We start from the raw sequence: 17938 nt of genomic DNA, 5'->3' as shown, positions 1-17938 counted from the left end.
TATTAGATCGAGATGAAATTGATATAGCACGCCGGTTATATAGCAACCAAAGGGGAAAATTTCAAAAAAGCCACAAATAAGGTCAGCTATGATAAGACTTACGTAAAAAATAATAAGCCGCAAAACGACAAACTAAAAGGCAACGGATCGTATCGTCATAATTTCGATAAAATTTTTGAATAAGTATTGCAAATAGTTACAGTTACTTAAGAATATAATATAAAAAATTTTATAATTTTTTTTGCATTTTGAAACTCGACGAGAAAGAAATTTTTTTGTCAAGGATAATTATATCATTATTCGCCGAAATTACGACGATTCGATCTTCCGTGATGTTAATGAAATACAAAGCAAAATAAAAAATGAAACCAAGGTCGAACCTGTACGAAGAACGTATAGTGTTCTCGATGTATGCGTGCGTGCGCGTGAAACGTTTTCATGGACGAGTGCCACGTGTCACGTGCTACAGCACGACGTGATTATTGCTACTATCTCGGTAGCGTCGCGTGTCTTAAGTGCTGCAGCTGTGCGTGGTGCAGCTGCAGCTGCAGGAGCTGCAGATTCTGCAGGCAGTAGGGCGGCTGCTGCGATCCGGGCGTCGTGAGCGTAGATAGGATGGATGGATGTACGAAGGAGCCGGAATTTTGACACGAACTGGGATTTATGGAGGGACCGAAGAGTGACAGGGACGACGGGCTTAGACCGGGGGACGGTTTCAGGATACTGTGAAATTGCGCGGACGTGAGCGGATGAGGTTGCACGTAAGGGCTTGTAGAAGGTAACAACTGCGGGCTAATTGGATACAAACAATCCTCTTCGGCCTGGCCGGGTACCGTCGTCGGGCTGAACTCCATGTATTGCGGCATCACGAGATTGTGCTAGGCGATGAATAGAGAACGGAAGGAGATAGATGTACACACACTTGATTTTTAGCGCGAACGCGGGGAATCTGCGACTTCGATTCTACAGATTCTTCGCGAATATGTCCTCGAAAGTGAGCATATTCTATCGCAATATGGAAGATCGAATCTATAAAAATCATCTGGTTCTGTAAAAATGGAGACGACATAATGTTTAATGTCAATGTGACAATAAACATTCTCACGTAACAAATATTCGCATAGAATCGATAGGGAGAGAATTTCATACAATCTTTCAAAAATATATATTCGTGTCGTATAAAATATAATAATTTTTAAACATAATTTTTATTTTTCTATTATCATTAGATGATTTTCCGGGAGGCTAAAGCTACCTGTAAATATACAATTTGTACAATAGAATGTTCTTTGACATTTTTAAGAAGCGCGATATTAAAGTATTTGGAATGAAAATATCTAAATATCAAAAACATTTAATACAGGCAACCTCAGTCATAAAGAAAATTATCATATATCTTTGTTTATCTAATAATAAAAACAAGTCGATCGAATATTGCCATGACTTACCTTTGTGGCGCAGACGAAACATGTTGTGACCACCTTCGAGATTACATTCATGAGATTTTTCGTTTCTTGTATGACATTGTCAACTTTTGTAAATGTGGCGGCTTTGCCGACGGTAGGATTCTTCACGGTGAATTGTAATTGCTGAACGTAAGTCGGCACTCGATCCAGATTTTCCAGGAGTTCTTTCTTATGCGGTCCACCTGGTACCTGCACCCATATAACATTGTATACAATCTTATGTCTTCGTCCGTGTCGCAAGGCAAATTTGTTTGCATTCAATTTTCGACGATCCCGAAAAATATCAGTAATCGATAATATATATAATTAAAATATTATGTAAATAATTAGAATATAACAATTAATCATTTGTTATTTATTAATTATAAATTTTAAAATATTTTAAAATATGGATAAGTTAATAAGTTAATAATTTTATAATAATAGTATATCGATCGAAAAGAATAAAATTAACAAACATCTTGATTAATTTTATATATTGTTGATACATTATATATTTATAAAAATTATTCTTTCTTTCAAGAAAAATTCCCATTAAAATATTTATAAATATCTATTTATAAAATATATAAATTTATGTAATAACTTTCGACCTTTATGTTGATTTTTATAATGTTATTCTAAAATAAGAATAATATATAAAATAAGTAAGTATATATATATATATATATATATATGTAATATCGTTGAAAATCTGAATGTATTTACCTTGCGATATTACTACTGGTCATATATTTAATATATAATGCATTTCTTAGAGATTCTGTAAAGCAATGCTTGATTCTAATATTTGCAGTTTATTGTATAACTAATAATAAATACTTTGTAGTATATGTATTGTAAATACTTGGAAATTCGCATCTATAAAGTTAAAAGAATGAAGATCTTCTATTGGTCCTAGTAGAACACAATGCAAGACTTTTAACAAAATATGAAAAGTTGCTCAAGATAGATCAGAGTGACTGTGTGAAGTGACAGTGAAATAGTACAGACCTTATTATTTTTGCAAGCTTCCTTTACATGAATTTTTTTTTATCAGACATATTAACTAAAAATATATATCCGAGAAAAAAATGAACAAACTTTTTAAATTTTAATTCTTTCAAGTTTATCTTTAAATATCCGAGTAATGGTGAAATGTTTTAGAATTTTTAATCATAATAGACATTTTTTAACGATTATATGTTATCGTTTAATAGAACGCAATGCTGGAAACTAGCAAAAATTTCGAGACATAATACTCATGCCCCAGATAGTGGAAGGAGAGGGACCACAATGCACATAGACGTCGTCCATAGACGGAAGCATTCCCGTAGCATCTAAAACACACCTTACTAATCGTACACAAAAGTCGTATAAATGTACACAGAATAGATTCGCTAACATAATCATAAACGTTCATTATGACAGTTCAAATGACATGATGTACGCGATAGTTACATCGATTTCCGGAAAATTTATTGAATCACGTAAAATATTACAAATAGAAAGGTTCACTGTCATTTTATCTTGTAAACATGATTTTCGTATTAATACAAATCAGTCACACATTATAGTTTGAAATGATAAATCATAATCTTTTTATAATTGTTAATTATTTGAATATATTATTCTCAATTATTATACTCATCTTCTTAACATATTACTTTTTATTTTTTTACATTTTAAGAAATAAAATGATAGATTCTCTATGTTATTTATAATGATCAGTAGGAGAGTCTACGTGCGATGTTGCATAACAATATGTACGTATACAGAGAGATAATATATACAAATGTAATGACAAAACATTCAGTTCAATAACAGCGAAACAGTAAATGACGTAGAGACAGTGATATATATATATATATATATATATATATATATATATATATACATATACATACATATATACATGGCAATGAGAATGATTTGTATAAGGCGAAAGTGTGTGATATCTATTAGTCCAAAAAGGGTCTAAAGTAAAGAGAGAAAAAGTTACCTGGATGGAGGCATTCAAGAGCGAGGGTATAAAAAAGGGTTGTATAATACAGAATATATTACAAGGTTAGCGTTTTGTTGTTTCTCTTGAAAAGAGTAATAGAAAGATCAAATTGGTTTCAGGTGACTATATATATTTGACCTAGCTAGGAGGGGAAAGGAGAAGGGGTTCAAAAATGGATAGCAAACGTGTTAATTCGAACATATCTAATGCTAATAACGCGTGTCGAAGCTACTTCTGGTCTGGAAGTTACTGGTCTGTAATGCGAAAATACTGCTACATATGATTGACATTTTCCGTTTTTAATATTTCTTGAAATATTTCAATTTTTTGTTATTATTAGTTTCTGTTATTTATATCTGCCAAAAAAATCGCGAAATATGTATCATTGCGATATTGCTATTGTGTTTCTCGAAGCTTTCAGAAATGAAGCTTTAACAACTAAAATCACGTAATATCGATATATCGGCGTATTACCCTACTTTTACATTGTAAAATAAGCGCTACACGAATACTTGCATTTCTACAATGAGATTTCTATTATCGAATATTAAAGTAGCAATAATTAGTAGCATCTCCAAAATGAATATTTGGCGTAATGGTGATGACATTTAATTGAGTAAATTTTTAATCGGCAGACTCGATGCAGCTTCGACATTGCGACTTACGAAGAAACGAAACTCAATAGCGTAATGTATAAGTAAAAAGATTTCCAATATAGCGAGGATATTAAGAAACTCGGAATCAAGTCCAATATAGAGTCCGTATAATAAATAAATGGTAAAAGAATGATTATAGAAGTAAAGGTGATAGATCTTGATATATATCAACATCAGTCCAATTAGAAAAATGTGTGTCATCTCTCTTTCGATCTACAGTTGGCTATGTTAGCCGATTGCCACATACCTGGTAACTGAATTGTCTCACAACCTTGTACAATCTGTTCGCCTCCTCGGCGAAATACTCAGCTTGAGTGAACAGATCCTGGGTGGTCTTCAATGCGCCTTCGCCTCGAGTAAACTGATACATCGAGAATGCCATCGATGACATGTTCTTTGCCCGCTTCACAATATCGTTGTTCTCTTCCAGAGCGCTTCCGCTCTCTTGCCATTTTTCCGTCTCGGCGTCCATCTCCGAAGTGATTAGTTTCATCTCGAGACCCGCCTTGGCTATCTTCGCCTGCTCCTCGCTATCCAATCGCACTGGTTTCAATGGTTTGCTCGTCGTACCATGTTTCTAAAATAAACCGTATCGATGATTATTCATTATGCATCTGTTCGTATATATATAAACAAATATATATATATATATATATATTTGTTTCGAGACACTTGTTTACGTACTCCTGGTCGTGGCAAGGACATGTAAACTTGCTTCTCTGGCCGACATTGACTGAGTTCCAGGACGTCTTTCGCTACCGTCGTCACGTCAGTCATGAGCCACTGCCACATGTCAGCGAATACTACAAAATGTAAACAAATATGGATTATCGATAAATAATCGTTGCAAATTCAGTAAAATATTGAAGCATTTAAATAACTCACCTTCGAGATTTTCCTTGGCAATCTTACTTGTGGGATGCCTAGCTAGCGTGTGCGCAGCCGTTACGACTTGAGGACCATATATTCTCAAATTGATTTCCGTAAACTTGGCCGACACTTGCAACGATTCCGAAAGCGCAACGTGTCTCAGAAGCTTACATACCTGTAAAAAGAAAAAAAAAATAGTACATGGCTTCAAAATAAAGAATTCTATTCGTAGTATATTAATAAAGAAATAATCATCAATCGATTTTTCGCGTACATTGTATTATGAAATATAACTTTAAAGCGACGAACATTTATCGTTAATGTCGGATATGATTAATGAACTACGCGAGCTTATTCACTTAAAGTTAAGCGTGGAATAAATCCAATCAGGTGCTATATAATTAATTTAAAGAAATGATAAATGGCAATCACTGGCATCTAATAAATCAATATTTACGCGCCAGAATGCATGCATTTGAGAAGAATTTGCAATAATGAAAAATATTTCTCGAAAAGAATATTATTTTCGATTTGACGTTAGACTTAAAGCGCACGTGAAAGAACACGTGGACGCCGCGTCTGGCAGAGCTTACTTCGAGAATGTGTTCGATGTACTCGTGGAACCTGTCGCTGCTCTCCTGCAGACGTTCGATGTCATTGGCCAACGCGAGATTTCTGATCGTTGACACGAGCTCCTGGCCGGCTTTTGTCACTTGGCCAAGATCGCCGGCTTGTTCCATCGTCGTCGCGCTGAGCTGCTGGCGGAGATCTCTGGTCGCTCGCAGCACACCCATCACCGCTTGTTCCATCTCGGAGCTCGGTGAACCCCCGCCCTCGTAATTCTGACGGAACACGATGTCTATCGTTTCATACCTTATATATCGTTTAACTCGTTAGGCAATATTTTTTACCCTCGAATTGCTACTCAAATTTTTCGATTACGTTTAATGAATAGGATTTATTATACATTAATTTCCGAGGTAAAAAAAAAAAAAAATAATTTCCACTCCCAATTTTATACAAGCTTCCTATATACGATTATGTTATTATTAGATAGAGTTGCTCGGTGGTTTATTTTCTTGTGCGAAATAAAATTAAAAAAAAAATTGCGACTCACCATGCTATTACCGATCCGTAGGAGTGTATTGAGCTCGAGTTTTGCACGATCGCAAAGTAGGAGAATGTTTTCTCTGTGTTCGTGGCTCGTGTAGGCGCTGTCGGTGAAGTCCTGCGTTCTCTCCACCACTGTTTCTAACGCCGACGTAAGTGTCTCGCGGCAGCCCGGTCCCAACAGGGTCATCCTTGTTGTTTCAACGAGCCTCTCGAAGTGTTTCAATGCCGAGCAAACGGTGCTGCTGTCCCAGTCTTCCTGCTGCGGACTCTGCAAGTAATGGCGCGATCGTAAAAGAGATGAGATATATCTTTCGAGAGCTGGAATTTGTTTTGCAAAAAAAAAAAAAAAAATTTTCTTCATTATTTAATATTTAAAATTTTTTTAAATGTATAACAGAAGAGAACAAACTTGCAAAATCATGTAAATATATGTGTAATGTTGAAAAAATGCAAATGGCATATAAAATATTAGGCAGACACGTGCCACGCGACAAATGGTATTAAATCTTTTAGAGAGATGTCACGTTACGGAACGTTCCACTTTGGCCGGGTTGTCTACACAATCACTCCAGAATCGATTATGTCGCGCGGAAAGTGGGTAGTACTTAAGTGTAAAATACAAGGGTAACTATACATTTTTCTAGCACGGTTAAAGGTCGTCCATCGTGACCCAGCTTCACTGCATTGTCTCTTTGGAGGAAGCGAGAGATTTTCGGAAGCACGTAGTCTATGTGTGCGAGATACATTGTAAAATATTTCCCCTCATTTATTTGAGACGCTGAAAAAAGTTTGGCACGGAATTAAAGCATCGCATATCGAAGTGCCGATATGGAAATAGCGAGCGTACGAAATTTGGCACGATTCGCGGATAATACATTCGCGATCTCTTTATGACGGCCGTTTCCGGCGCCGCGACCATTTCACCGTCGCGATAAAAACTTTCCATCGTTATAATCGAATGACGGCCTCGGATGGAAACCTATTCTTATAAACTCTCGTTATGAAATTACGATACGTATTTACAAGCAGCAATATATTCGCAATTTGTTCGCGATTTTTTACATGTGTGCATCCGCTATTTTTAACATATATTTGATTCCAGGAAACTCGAACAATCTACGGTTTACATTTATTTTTGCATAAAGTTATTTATCAGCAATGTAACTACTTTATATGTAACGACTTTGGCATGATGCAGCCATTTCAATTTTACGAGTGAAATTCGTAGTTTTATTTATCGTCCGTTTCACTACTTTCTATCGCGTATTTCACTTCCAATTTCTCGTTATACAGATTTTTTTTTTGCACTGTAACATAGTACTCTGCTAATCTTTTTTTTTTTTTTTTTGCTATCGTCCATTTAATCTGGATTTTATTGTGTATATTTTTAATGTTTAAATTTACAACAGCATCGATGAACAATATCGATGAATATATTAGAATGTATATATGAGTATGGAAAATATTTAAAGTATATTATTATTAGCGATCGCGTACATTTATCAAAGTCGTAATGTGTTTTTGTTAATAATTGATTGCGTGTAGGTATATTGCTATAGTAATTGATATTCGCAAAACATATTCTGCTGATTCTCCTCTACCATCTTCGACCGTCGCTTATCGATTTCATGCCAAAGCAGATATCGCGCCATTATTTATGGTTTCTCGAGTCGGTAGTGGGATCGTTTCGATATCTCGTTTACAAGTTCTGCAAGGGTAGAGCGCGGACCAAGGTCGTTTAAACCGTACATCAAGGAGCTATCCGTAAATCACAATTTGGCGAAAGTCTCTTTGGAATGCTTCCAAATGTTTTCGGAAACATTTTACACAGCTTTTTCTCTCCGATCCGTGCAATATGCTCATAATATGCGTGCTTAATGCAGCAGAATAATGAAGAATGTATAAAGTCAACATAGCGTCATTTGGCAACCGCGATTATTACAGCATTTCTTGGCAAGCTCTAATGCATGTTCGTGTGAGTAATTATTTTCTCGTTATTAATGGTATTAATTTTGAAATTGCTCGCTATTTTGGAATGAAATTTGCAATTGATAAGGAGTATCTCATCATTCTTTGCAACTTGATTGTTATTCGGCTATTAAACTTTATGAAATTAATTTTCATGTATCTCATAAAAATATTTTCCTTCCTCAAGTGAGGGTTTTATGTGTTCGAGATAAAAACAGCTTACCTGTGAATTCGAGTAGGATTGAGATTCGCTGCACTCCAATACCCCGTCCTTGACGACATAATGTATCAGATCCATCGCTCTTCTCATTTGGCAAAAAACGGTGTCTCTGTTCTCCTTCGCGGACGGGCATTCGGGATGCCTTAAGCACGTCTTGCTGGACGTGAGAAGCATCATGGTGCTCCTTTCTAGCACTTGTCGTGCCGCTGCCATCTGCGCGCGTCGCCTCTCGTCTTTGAGATCATTCTGAGAAAATGAGATGCGACGTTTAATTGAATCTCGACCCTCCCATTACAAAATAATATTAATTAATTGCATGCGATAAAAAAGCATAATTAAAATTAACGATTTTGTGAGATGTATCGTATTTGAAAAAGAGAAAAGTTCTCACCTGACGATCGCCCGTTAAATGCGCCAGCTCGACCATCTCCCCTCCGAATTGGCTGAACGCCTTGACGAATTCCGTGAAATTCGAAACGCTCTCGAGACGTCCGAGACTGCGGGCGACTTTATCCTTGGCGTGGAGCAATTGATTGACCACGACGATGTCCGCCAGGAGGAGGACTTTTGTCACTGAGCCTAGGAGACATCTGGCAGCTCTCACGACGGAACCTCGGTCTGCCAGACTGTCCTCCAAGGCACATTCGCACAATTTCTCGATCGCCGAACCTAAACGATAACATAATCGATTGCATTTTCTAATTTAATATATACGTTTGTAGAAATTAAAAACTTAAGCGTAAAATTTAATCGTCCGCTAAATCTCACGATGAGAATTTTTCTCGCCAAAGAGAGATCGAACGAATTTCGTCCGAACGTGGTGAACGGGGAGCACTGATGAATTAAACATCTCGTTTTTTTTTTTTATCGTGTGTCACCGTAAAATCGGAGTAACTGATTTAATTATGATCGAACCCCTCGACTCAAGTACGACGACTGCGGGTAATTGGCTCCTCTTGCCGTGCGCTCATAATTACTTCACTCATTCGTTGCCTTACCTAAACAATGTTTGCAGCGAATTAGGTTTATCGTTAAAAGATTATGCGCGTAAGAAAATTTAAATGGCAAATGTTATCATGTATATGCATATTTTTGAATTTATCGGAATAGTACATTTTAAAAATATATAATTTTTGTATTTAAAATCTATTAATTAGATGTAATATTTTTTTTAATTTAATACTTTTTAAATAATTACATAACGTTTAGTCTCATGATAAATAAAAATATTTCATTAATTAGTATTTCATTTGTTGGTAATGATATAAAAATTATTTGGTATCTTTTCGAAGGAACAATATCGTGTAAAAATCATCGCAGGAATTGTCATTACAGAATATCTCTTTTTCCAAGACACACTTATACGTACGTAGCATTTTCTAAAAATATCGTCATCGATCGAAAATCACTTAGAGCATGAGATGCGAGGATTGCTCTGTATCATTAAATAGTTATTTCCTGAATTAGATGGCTATAGTTAGTTCAAAACAATATCACCATTGGCTGTTAGCATGTACTAATTGTTCATTACCATTAAACGATATCCTAAACGTAAATTGCTATGGGGAGAATCGATGAGAGAACAATACATTATCATGAATGTAACATCTGCGCCTTTACGTCACGCGAATTATGGGAAAATATTGAGTCGATGTTTATCGAGATAGATGATATTCATTGTCTAGAAATATTCTCTATTGATTCTATCGTTCATATATTACAGGCTTCCGTTAAATACTACTTCTAAAATTTTCCTCGGATAGTTTCCTCACCAACTCGATATTTATATAAACTTTTCTCATATAAACCACTGCAAATTATATCCCTTGGCGGAGTTTTTTTTTTTTGTTTTAGTTGATGGATACTTTTCTCATTAGTCAATGAGAAAAGCACTTTATTCTATCACGTTTTAATAAATTGCATGTTGCAAGTTTCGAAATTATCGTGTATATATCGTGTTGTACAAATCGCCCTCTGTTCTTCTATCTAGTGTCGTAAGATCTGCCAGTTTGATATGGAAGTCTTATAACGTTTTATATAGAATAACTGTTACGTATAAGAGCCAAGATCTTGACCTAATTTAAAAGTAGTCAAAACGCACAGATCCTATATGTTCGTTTATTATCTGGATAATCGATTGATTTTCAGCATATTTTTTTTTTTTTAAATACGATTATATTCCATATTTATATAGAAATTTTATACAAAGAGATTTAAAGTTATAATTACTGTATTGTTATTATTACAGCAATACAGTAATTATAACTTTAAACCTCTTTGTATAAAATTTCCGTAAAACAAAATTATTTAATATTTAAAATATTAATATTTAAATATTAATATTTAAATTATTATATAATATTTAAAATATTAAATAATTTTATTTTATGGAACGCGAAAGAAATGTAATAAACAATAGAATGTGAACGAAATTTGCATGTCGCGTTAAAGGATCTCTACTTGTTATTGGTTCTCGGTTAAGATATTCTCGAGCGCAACACATTTTGAACATATCGCAGCACACGTCACTTATTCCGATATTGGTATCCCGGTGCATCCGGTGGATTGCAATTGGAGAGATTGCTCGAATAGCAAGCGTAGAAGCGTGTCCCACGGGTACACTTTTTATGATTCATATGAACAAGATGCAGATCGAGTCGGGACATCAGACGAGAGATTGACATTCGTGTTTTTATTTCTTGCTCTTCGTGAGTGAAAAGAACCACTTTTCACCGCGCGTATTATTCATCGACATCCATGTCGAAATGCTATCTGCGCTGTATCTGTCTGATTTGTTAGATAGATACGAGAAAAGGCAGTGAAGCATACGAAGAAATCAAATCACTGTTATGATATACGTTTGTGAATTTTGAGCAAATTATAAATTTCTCATAAAGATGCGTATCAATCGCTCAATCGCTACCTTTGTAACTTTCCGCCGGCACGCGATGAAAGAACAATTACGCGTTGCATTGCTCGCGTGATTAGGAGATCCGTCCGTGTTATAAACGAACCATTTCCTTATGACAGTGCAATCATCGTCACAGTAATCATATCAACACTATGACTTGTTTGCTGCCATTCACAAAATTATGGATTTTATCTGCGAAAATATGACGCATATATTTCTATTCATCAATTCGTATATTTCCTTGGGATTTTTCTTTATTATAATAATCCTGTAGTAATTGACCGAATGAGAGATGCAAAAAAAGAAAAAAAAATAGCTCTACCGCAAGTTAGCTTTTTAATATGTGTTAAAATTGATTTCTCGTTTTAAAAAAACTAGCAAAAAATTTTTACATACATATATCGAGTTGATATAAATATTTTTCGAATTTTTAAGTACGTGTCATTCATATTTATTTGTATAAAACATACAATGTACATTGGTAATTTATGGCATCGATTTAATTATATCAAGCTACTGATGCATAAAGTTCTTTTACATTACTCTAACTCTATCATTGCTTTTTCTCTCTCTCTCTCTCTTCGTAATGTAGATATGCGGATGCGCTCGCGGTGCGAGTGGTTTTGCATTCATCAGTGAGCGGTATCAAATTGCTATAATAAACAGAGCGGAACGGCGTTTTATCATGATAACCGTGATAACCGCAGGCTTATAGTTCAATGTGACTAATGACTTTCCAAGTTTACTCGTTAGCGAAACCTTTATCCGCATTTACCATCGGTAAATTCGATATTTACGCTCCTTCGTTAACCGCATCTTGATATGACATAAATGATTTTTGTTTGTACTTTTTTATACCTTTTTGCGTAACACAAGTCAATTTATTATATTTCTTTCGGTAGTTTTTACGACGTTGGTTCCATCTGAACGCGCCTTTTTACCTTTCAGGCTACCAAAGAAGATCGAGCAAATTTATGGCGCGTTTTTCCCAAGCGACACATCATATAAAATCGCTCTCTTGTGTCCTGATGCGCTGAAAACATTTTGATCGTTCAGCTGGTTTCGGCATAAAATGGATTTATGTCAACGTCGACTTATTTGCAATCGCACGAATATTAAATACACGAAGAATATCGCCGACGCTTAATTTCGAAAGCACGAACTATTGTGGTTGTTTACACACGATCGATCGGTCGAGAATATTAATCTGTTCGGTCACGCGATGAAACGAATTAACCGCGATATGGAAATAGTGAACCAGACTGTACATCACATTGAATCTGTTCGCATTAATTTCGTTACATACCGGGATTTTATTAACATTGTTTCGTTTCACATAGTAAAACACGAATTTCAGTTTTATTGATCACACATTAGAAATAAAACTAATAAATGTCTGCATCGATCATAAATCTCTGTACGTGTGCGCTTGTCCACACGTCGGTTGTTAATAAATGTTTCGTACGTTGACTTGACCCGATCTTAAAAGGCAGTCGGGACAAAAATAGCTCGGGATGATGTGTTTACGCGAGAGGACTACACACAGAGAGTGACTATACGAAAGTGGTTACCGTCTGACACTGATCGATGCAGTTGCGAGCCAACTACAAATTGAAACTACAAATTTCGCGGCGTGTCTCGATATTAGCCGGTATTTTCCCGTTTCATCGAAAGCGCCCGCAGATTCCTCCTCCCCTTCGCGATCTCGCCGCCGCCGCGTTCGATACTTCGATTCTCGGACAATTTATTTTCGCCCCGCGTCGCGATATTTCCAACTTCTATATTTGCATGTAACCGTTTTATTACCAATTATCCCGAAATTGAACTTTGATTCTCCGCATCTCCGTTTCTCGTCGTGATATCGTATCGCGTTCGATTATCAGCCATTTCCAGCACGAGGACAGAGGACCACTATCGCCAGGAGCTCGATATTTTCGGCTCGACATTAAGCGTTACAGATTAACGCGTTAAAAAACGCGAGCGTATAATTCTTCTAGTAATTATCACCCGATTTGAAAGGAGCGCCGGATATTAATCATACGGTGCACGCATATCCATCACCATGCTCGAGTGCCTTAAGCTAGCAGTGACTCCAAGTTCGCTTTGTATTCGCAATTAGATGAGCAAGACTATTCCTTCGGCGTTACTTTATCCTTGCTGCGTCTCTCCTTCTCTCTCTGCTCCAACATATAAATTTGGCATGTCGCCACTTATCTTTTACAGCGCTCGTATTCCGTTACAGTGACTCTTAGCTCTTGTGCTTCTTCCCCATCGTCGCCGTTTTGCTTCGCGAGTTTAAGTTCCCCGAAGCATCGAAAATAGCGTTATCTTGGGAAAGAGAGCATAAATCATACAAGTATTCGCGCACAAGTAGTCGCGCTTCTTCCACTCGATCTCGAGATTCGCGTTATCGCGAATATAACGTATACGCGATCTCTATCACATATAATCGTTGCATAAAAATTCTTTTTTTTTTTTCAGCGTTTTTAATTTTTCATTTTGAACGAGCAATGATTTTCGCGGTAATAATACAGCCCTGGAGCGTGTCGATCGATGAGAACAGTACGCGAGAATCCATTTGTATAAATTCGTCGCGTGCTGTGTCATAGTGAATCCGGCACGATATAACACTCGCAGCTCTCGGTTACACTTACGGTACCCGATTTACACGCGATATCACGCGAAACGATTTGTTCAAGTCAGGTAGGCTCGCATGACTCTATGCGATCGCCACCGTAATGTCGGTGCTCTTTCGACGTCATTTTATTACTCCGAATTAATACGAATCTCTCCTATACGCTCCAACAAGTAATTCAGTGTGAGTTTAGTAATCGAATTTTCATCTTATCATCGAGGGAATCGATCTTTTAAATTCGCGGAACATGTTCCTTTCCGATTGTAAAGACGTCCGTTTGACCTCGGTTATTGTGACGAAAGCTCTCTCGGTTTATCATTTATTTATCACCATTTTCCCTTTAAGCGCGAAATCGATGACAACGAGCAGAATAACTTGCATTCTTGCATCGGATGCAGAAGCTGCAAATTTTCATTTCTACCCGTGTCACATATTGGTCGTCCTTTCGTCTTCAAATTACAGTTTCACTTGCACTCTTAATCGAATTGGGTTTCGAAAGTTTTTTTTTTTTTTGAGATCTTCATTTTTGCGGCACGGAATATTTCGCGTCAAAGATCATCCGAGACCACCGCGTTTCTTTCCCCTATAGTACAATCTTGTCTCCGAAAGACAGGTGTGGCCGGAAAGAAATATCCACGGTCCTTACTTCGGCCGTTACCGGCCCACCATTTGGCAAAGATACGACCAGAGCTCTTTTACGTATGTAGGTGACGAAAAACCTTTTTCAAGGTTTAAAGAAACTGGGTCATCGCGCACGTTTCTTCCACATCGTAGCAAACCGCAGGATCCGCCGTTCTGCAATGTGTAGCCTAGCGTGAAGAGACACGGGAAGATATAATCGGCCGAGCCGCTAGACGATAAGACTAGACGGAGTGTGACGAGTTTCAAAGGTCACGAGTCTTATCCTCGCAGAGCTTCTTCCGGTTCGCGTGCGATTGTCTGCGCAAGGCAGCATATGAGGAGTTTATATAGTTTATATTTTTTCTCATTATTCGAGACGTCGATGTTTGAAGGCTTTTAATTAAGATTTTGCCCTTACGCGTCGTAATTCAGGAAGATGTACGCTATTACGATGATATGTGTACTAAAATGTTGGATGGTCGCGTGAAATATTTCATTGCTCGCGTGTTTATGTGTCTCTCTTTTTCTCTTGAAAAGCGAACATAAGATAGCTAAGATACGTGCTAAAGAAGTACCGTCGCTCGTTTCGTGCGGAACGAGAATCGTAAAACCGCATTCGAGGACGACGCATGATGTGTTATTTTATTTCGAATTTACGCGAATCAAATTTTCGTGACCTATTTGACGGAATATTCGAATTTACGACTCAAAAGTAATGTCAAGTTTAAAAATGGAAGAGAGAATCGTATATTTTCGAATCATATATTTATTATTTCCCTCCATTCGTACGACGAGATATTTTTGCGGATAACGTACAAAATGATACAATTTCATATTCATGAATCCCTTGTCCAATTGCGAGAATTTATCTATAATTTATAATTTTCTTAAACATTGACGAGAGAAAAATATCTGCTTGTTTGAAGTTTATGGGACAGAAAATGTCGAGCTTGCTGTAAATTTAATGCAATTTATTCTCAAGAAATATATTAATGAAAGAATACAGAATTTCCAATAAAATTCACACAAACTAATATCTATAAAATCTATAATATCTATAAAAAAATTTAGATTAAAGTATTATAATACTTTTCATTATATTATTGCGATAAAATTTATAGCCAAGAGATAACAATTTTAATACATCATCGCTTTCTTTTTTTTTTTTTTTACAGTATCTGCTTTCGCAGGTAAAAGTGGGATTTAAAAATTAGCATTTAAAATTTAGTAAGCGTTACCCTCTTGAATAATACCTTGAATAAGATTATTGCAGGCTATATCGCTATACCGAAATGAATTTTCTCTTCTTCATAATCTCGGGGAAAGTGGAATTTCACATTAATTTATAAAATTCTTTCATTTATTTCCTTATTAAGCAATACACCATAAGGTTTCTCATAATCCCAAATTATATAATGCACGATGTTGGCATGTGTGGTGTGAAATATGCCAAGTTTTAATGCGAATTTGCTCTGTAATTGGGTACGTTTGCATTGTCATAAGTTTTGATTAATGCACTATCGTGCTATTCGCGAGAGCATTTGCATTGAATTTGCATTTATGTCATCTCGCATAATTTTCACGTTTTGTGTTCTATGAAACTCCCATGTAACAAACGTTTTTCTTTAACGCGAGCAAATCGTAAAAAATATATTTAAAATTATTACAATTATATATATATATATATATATATATATATATATATATATGTATATTCTTCTCATGAAAATGGAAATCTTCTGATGACGTATAAAAATAATCTCTAAATAATATTACTATAAATAAGAATCTAACGAAAATGATGAATTACCGTAAATTTTCAGATTTCAAATAAAATATTCCCAATTTTATTATTAGAATATATGCAGTGAGTCGCTTCAGTTTTTTATTCGTACATTTATTTGCATTACTCCATCAAGTATTCGCGCACAGTAATTACACGTTATTTATGCACTTACCGGCAATCCTCGCCTCCTTGCAAGCCTCGTACATATCCTGCTTGATTTCCGGGTTGTCGTCCGCGATAGTTTCGCCGACGGTCACGAATCTCTCGACCGCCAAATTTACCGCCTGGCCGACCCTGGCGACCGCTCGCAAACTCCGGTCCGAGCATAGCGGCCGTTCCCTATGCGAGATTAACGTGGAAATCTGTAAACATATTGCATTTTAATGAGCGCGCAAGAAGCGCATTTCTTAAAAAATAAACTGTCTAATAAAATGTCTAAAAATATTCATGATTAAACACAATGATGAAAACGAGTTAGGTAATAACGGTTAAAAAGTCGTGCGTTATACATTCGCAGCCATCTAATCAATATCTTTCTAAGACAAATAAATGTCTCGCGTTTAAACATTCGAGTGTTTGCTAACCGTTTGCATTCACAGAGGCTGGTATTCATTAATTAATGTCTTTAGAGCCTAAAAGGTTAATTAAAAAGTAATTAACAGATCCATCCGGTAGTGCGTACTTTGCACTTATTTTACTCACATGCGTCGCTATAAATCGCGGCGACACATGGCTCGCATTACGTATAGAATTGTAGAATCGCGATAGAATCGAGCTTTTGTAACTACTGATGTGTCAGAGGACCTAAAGTGTCTTTTGAGCGTTCGCGAAGTTAGCGTAGTTAGTTGCATTTTCCGTTCACAATCGGACAACGCACGTTCGTGTGCCGTTCCTCTTTTGCGAGAGATGCGGGCCTCGGACGAAGAAGAGAAAAAGGAGCAATGTGGGGACCGATGTGCGGAACAAACGGCCGGACTATTGTCTCTTGTCGAGAGACGAATATATGCATACATACATACATACATACTGCCGGCCCGCACGCACGTACATGACACTCCATTCATCTCGATTCGATCGTCTTATGTAAATGAGAGCGGCATCTGTGATGGTACGGTTTCGTTGCATGTTGAGATTGTGTGTGTGCGTTCGCGACAACATACACGGCTGCTCGCTCTGGATAAAGCTATATTTTACGCGGTATTATCTTACGTTTGTAATTCTATGCGATGTCAAAACTCGGCTGCAATAATATCGATTTGGGGCTAAATAACCAGTATATATTTCCTTCGTGATTATACGAGATGTTTTAGCGATTGGTGACGTAAGCGAAAGGACGAAACGTCAATCACATCGATAAACTGCACGCTTGTTTAAAGCTCAATTAAATATTTTGGTTCACATCGATCGTTCAATATTAATCGTTCTTGTCTTTTTCCGAAAGAGTTCATAATTGCGTCATATAGCGTCCTGCTCGGAAGAGAAATGGTGCAGTACTGGGAGAGTTTGTTTTATTCAGCCTCTGTGATATTTATCCGGATCCTGTGAATTTCCTTTCCCAGCGGGCATTTGAACGTTTTTATTTCCCGGTCCGAACAAATTGCTCAATTTACACGAGCGTGAGATGAAATATCTCAAAGCATTGCTTTCTTTGACAAATAATCTATACATCTTGTGACATTGGCACGTTATGCACTTTGCAATAATTGTT

The 17938-nt window shown here is 36.5% G+C and overlaps 1 protein-coding gene across 6 annotated transcripts in view; it reads right to left on the bottom strand.

Annotated features, from left to right (window-relative positions):
• The window catches only part of LOC126856087 (alpha-catulin), a 51580-nt gene that overhangs the window by 10320 nt on the left and 23322 nt on the right, over positions 1–17938 (bottom strand). For 3 of the 6 annotated variants that reach the window (XM_050604273.1, XM_050604275.1, XM_050604274.1), the window contains 10 exons: positions 16403–16592; positions 8669–8946; positions 8281–8523; positions 6094–6357; positions 5570–5818; positions 4992–5151; positions 4791–4909; positions 4354–4683; positions 1449–1655; positions 381–878 (listed from right to left, as the gene is read on the bottom strand). In XM_050604273.1, coding sequence (XP_050460230.1) covers positions 489–878; positions 1449–1655; positions 4354–4683; positions 4791–4909; positions 4992–5151; positions 5570–5818; positions 6094–6357; positions 8281–8523; positions 8669–8946; positions 16403–16592 — 2430 coding nt within the window. In that variant the 3' untranslated portion in view covers positions 381–488. Of the gene's footprint in view, positions 1–380; positions 879–1150; positions 1256–1448; positions 1656–4353; positions 4684–4790; positions 4910–4991; positions 5152–5569; positions 5819–6093; positions 6358–8280; positions 8524–8668; positions 8947–16402; positions 16593–17938 lie in introns of those variants that run through there. The other 3 variants (XM_050604276.1, XM_050604278.1, XM_050604279.1) reach the window with 2 other exon arrangements.

This window comes from Cataglyphis hispanica, chromosome 17 (genome assembly GCF_021464435.1).
Source record: "Cataglyphis hispanica isolate Lineage 1 chromosome 17, ULB_Chis1_1.0, whole genome shotgun sequence".
In the NCBI taxonomy this organism is placed as follows: domain Eukaryota; kingdom Metazoa; phylum Arthropoda; class Insecta; order Hymenoptera; family Formicidae; genus Cataglyphis; species Cataglyphis hispanica.
Note: the sequence above shows the minus strand (reverse complement) of the source record. Positions and strands in the feature narration are given on the sequence as shown.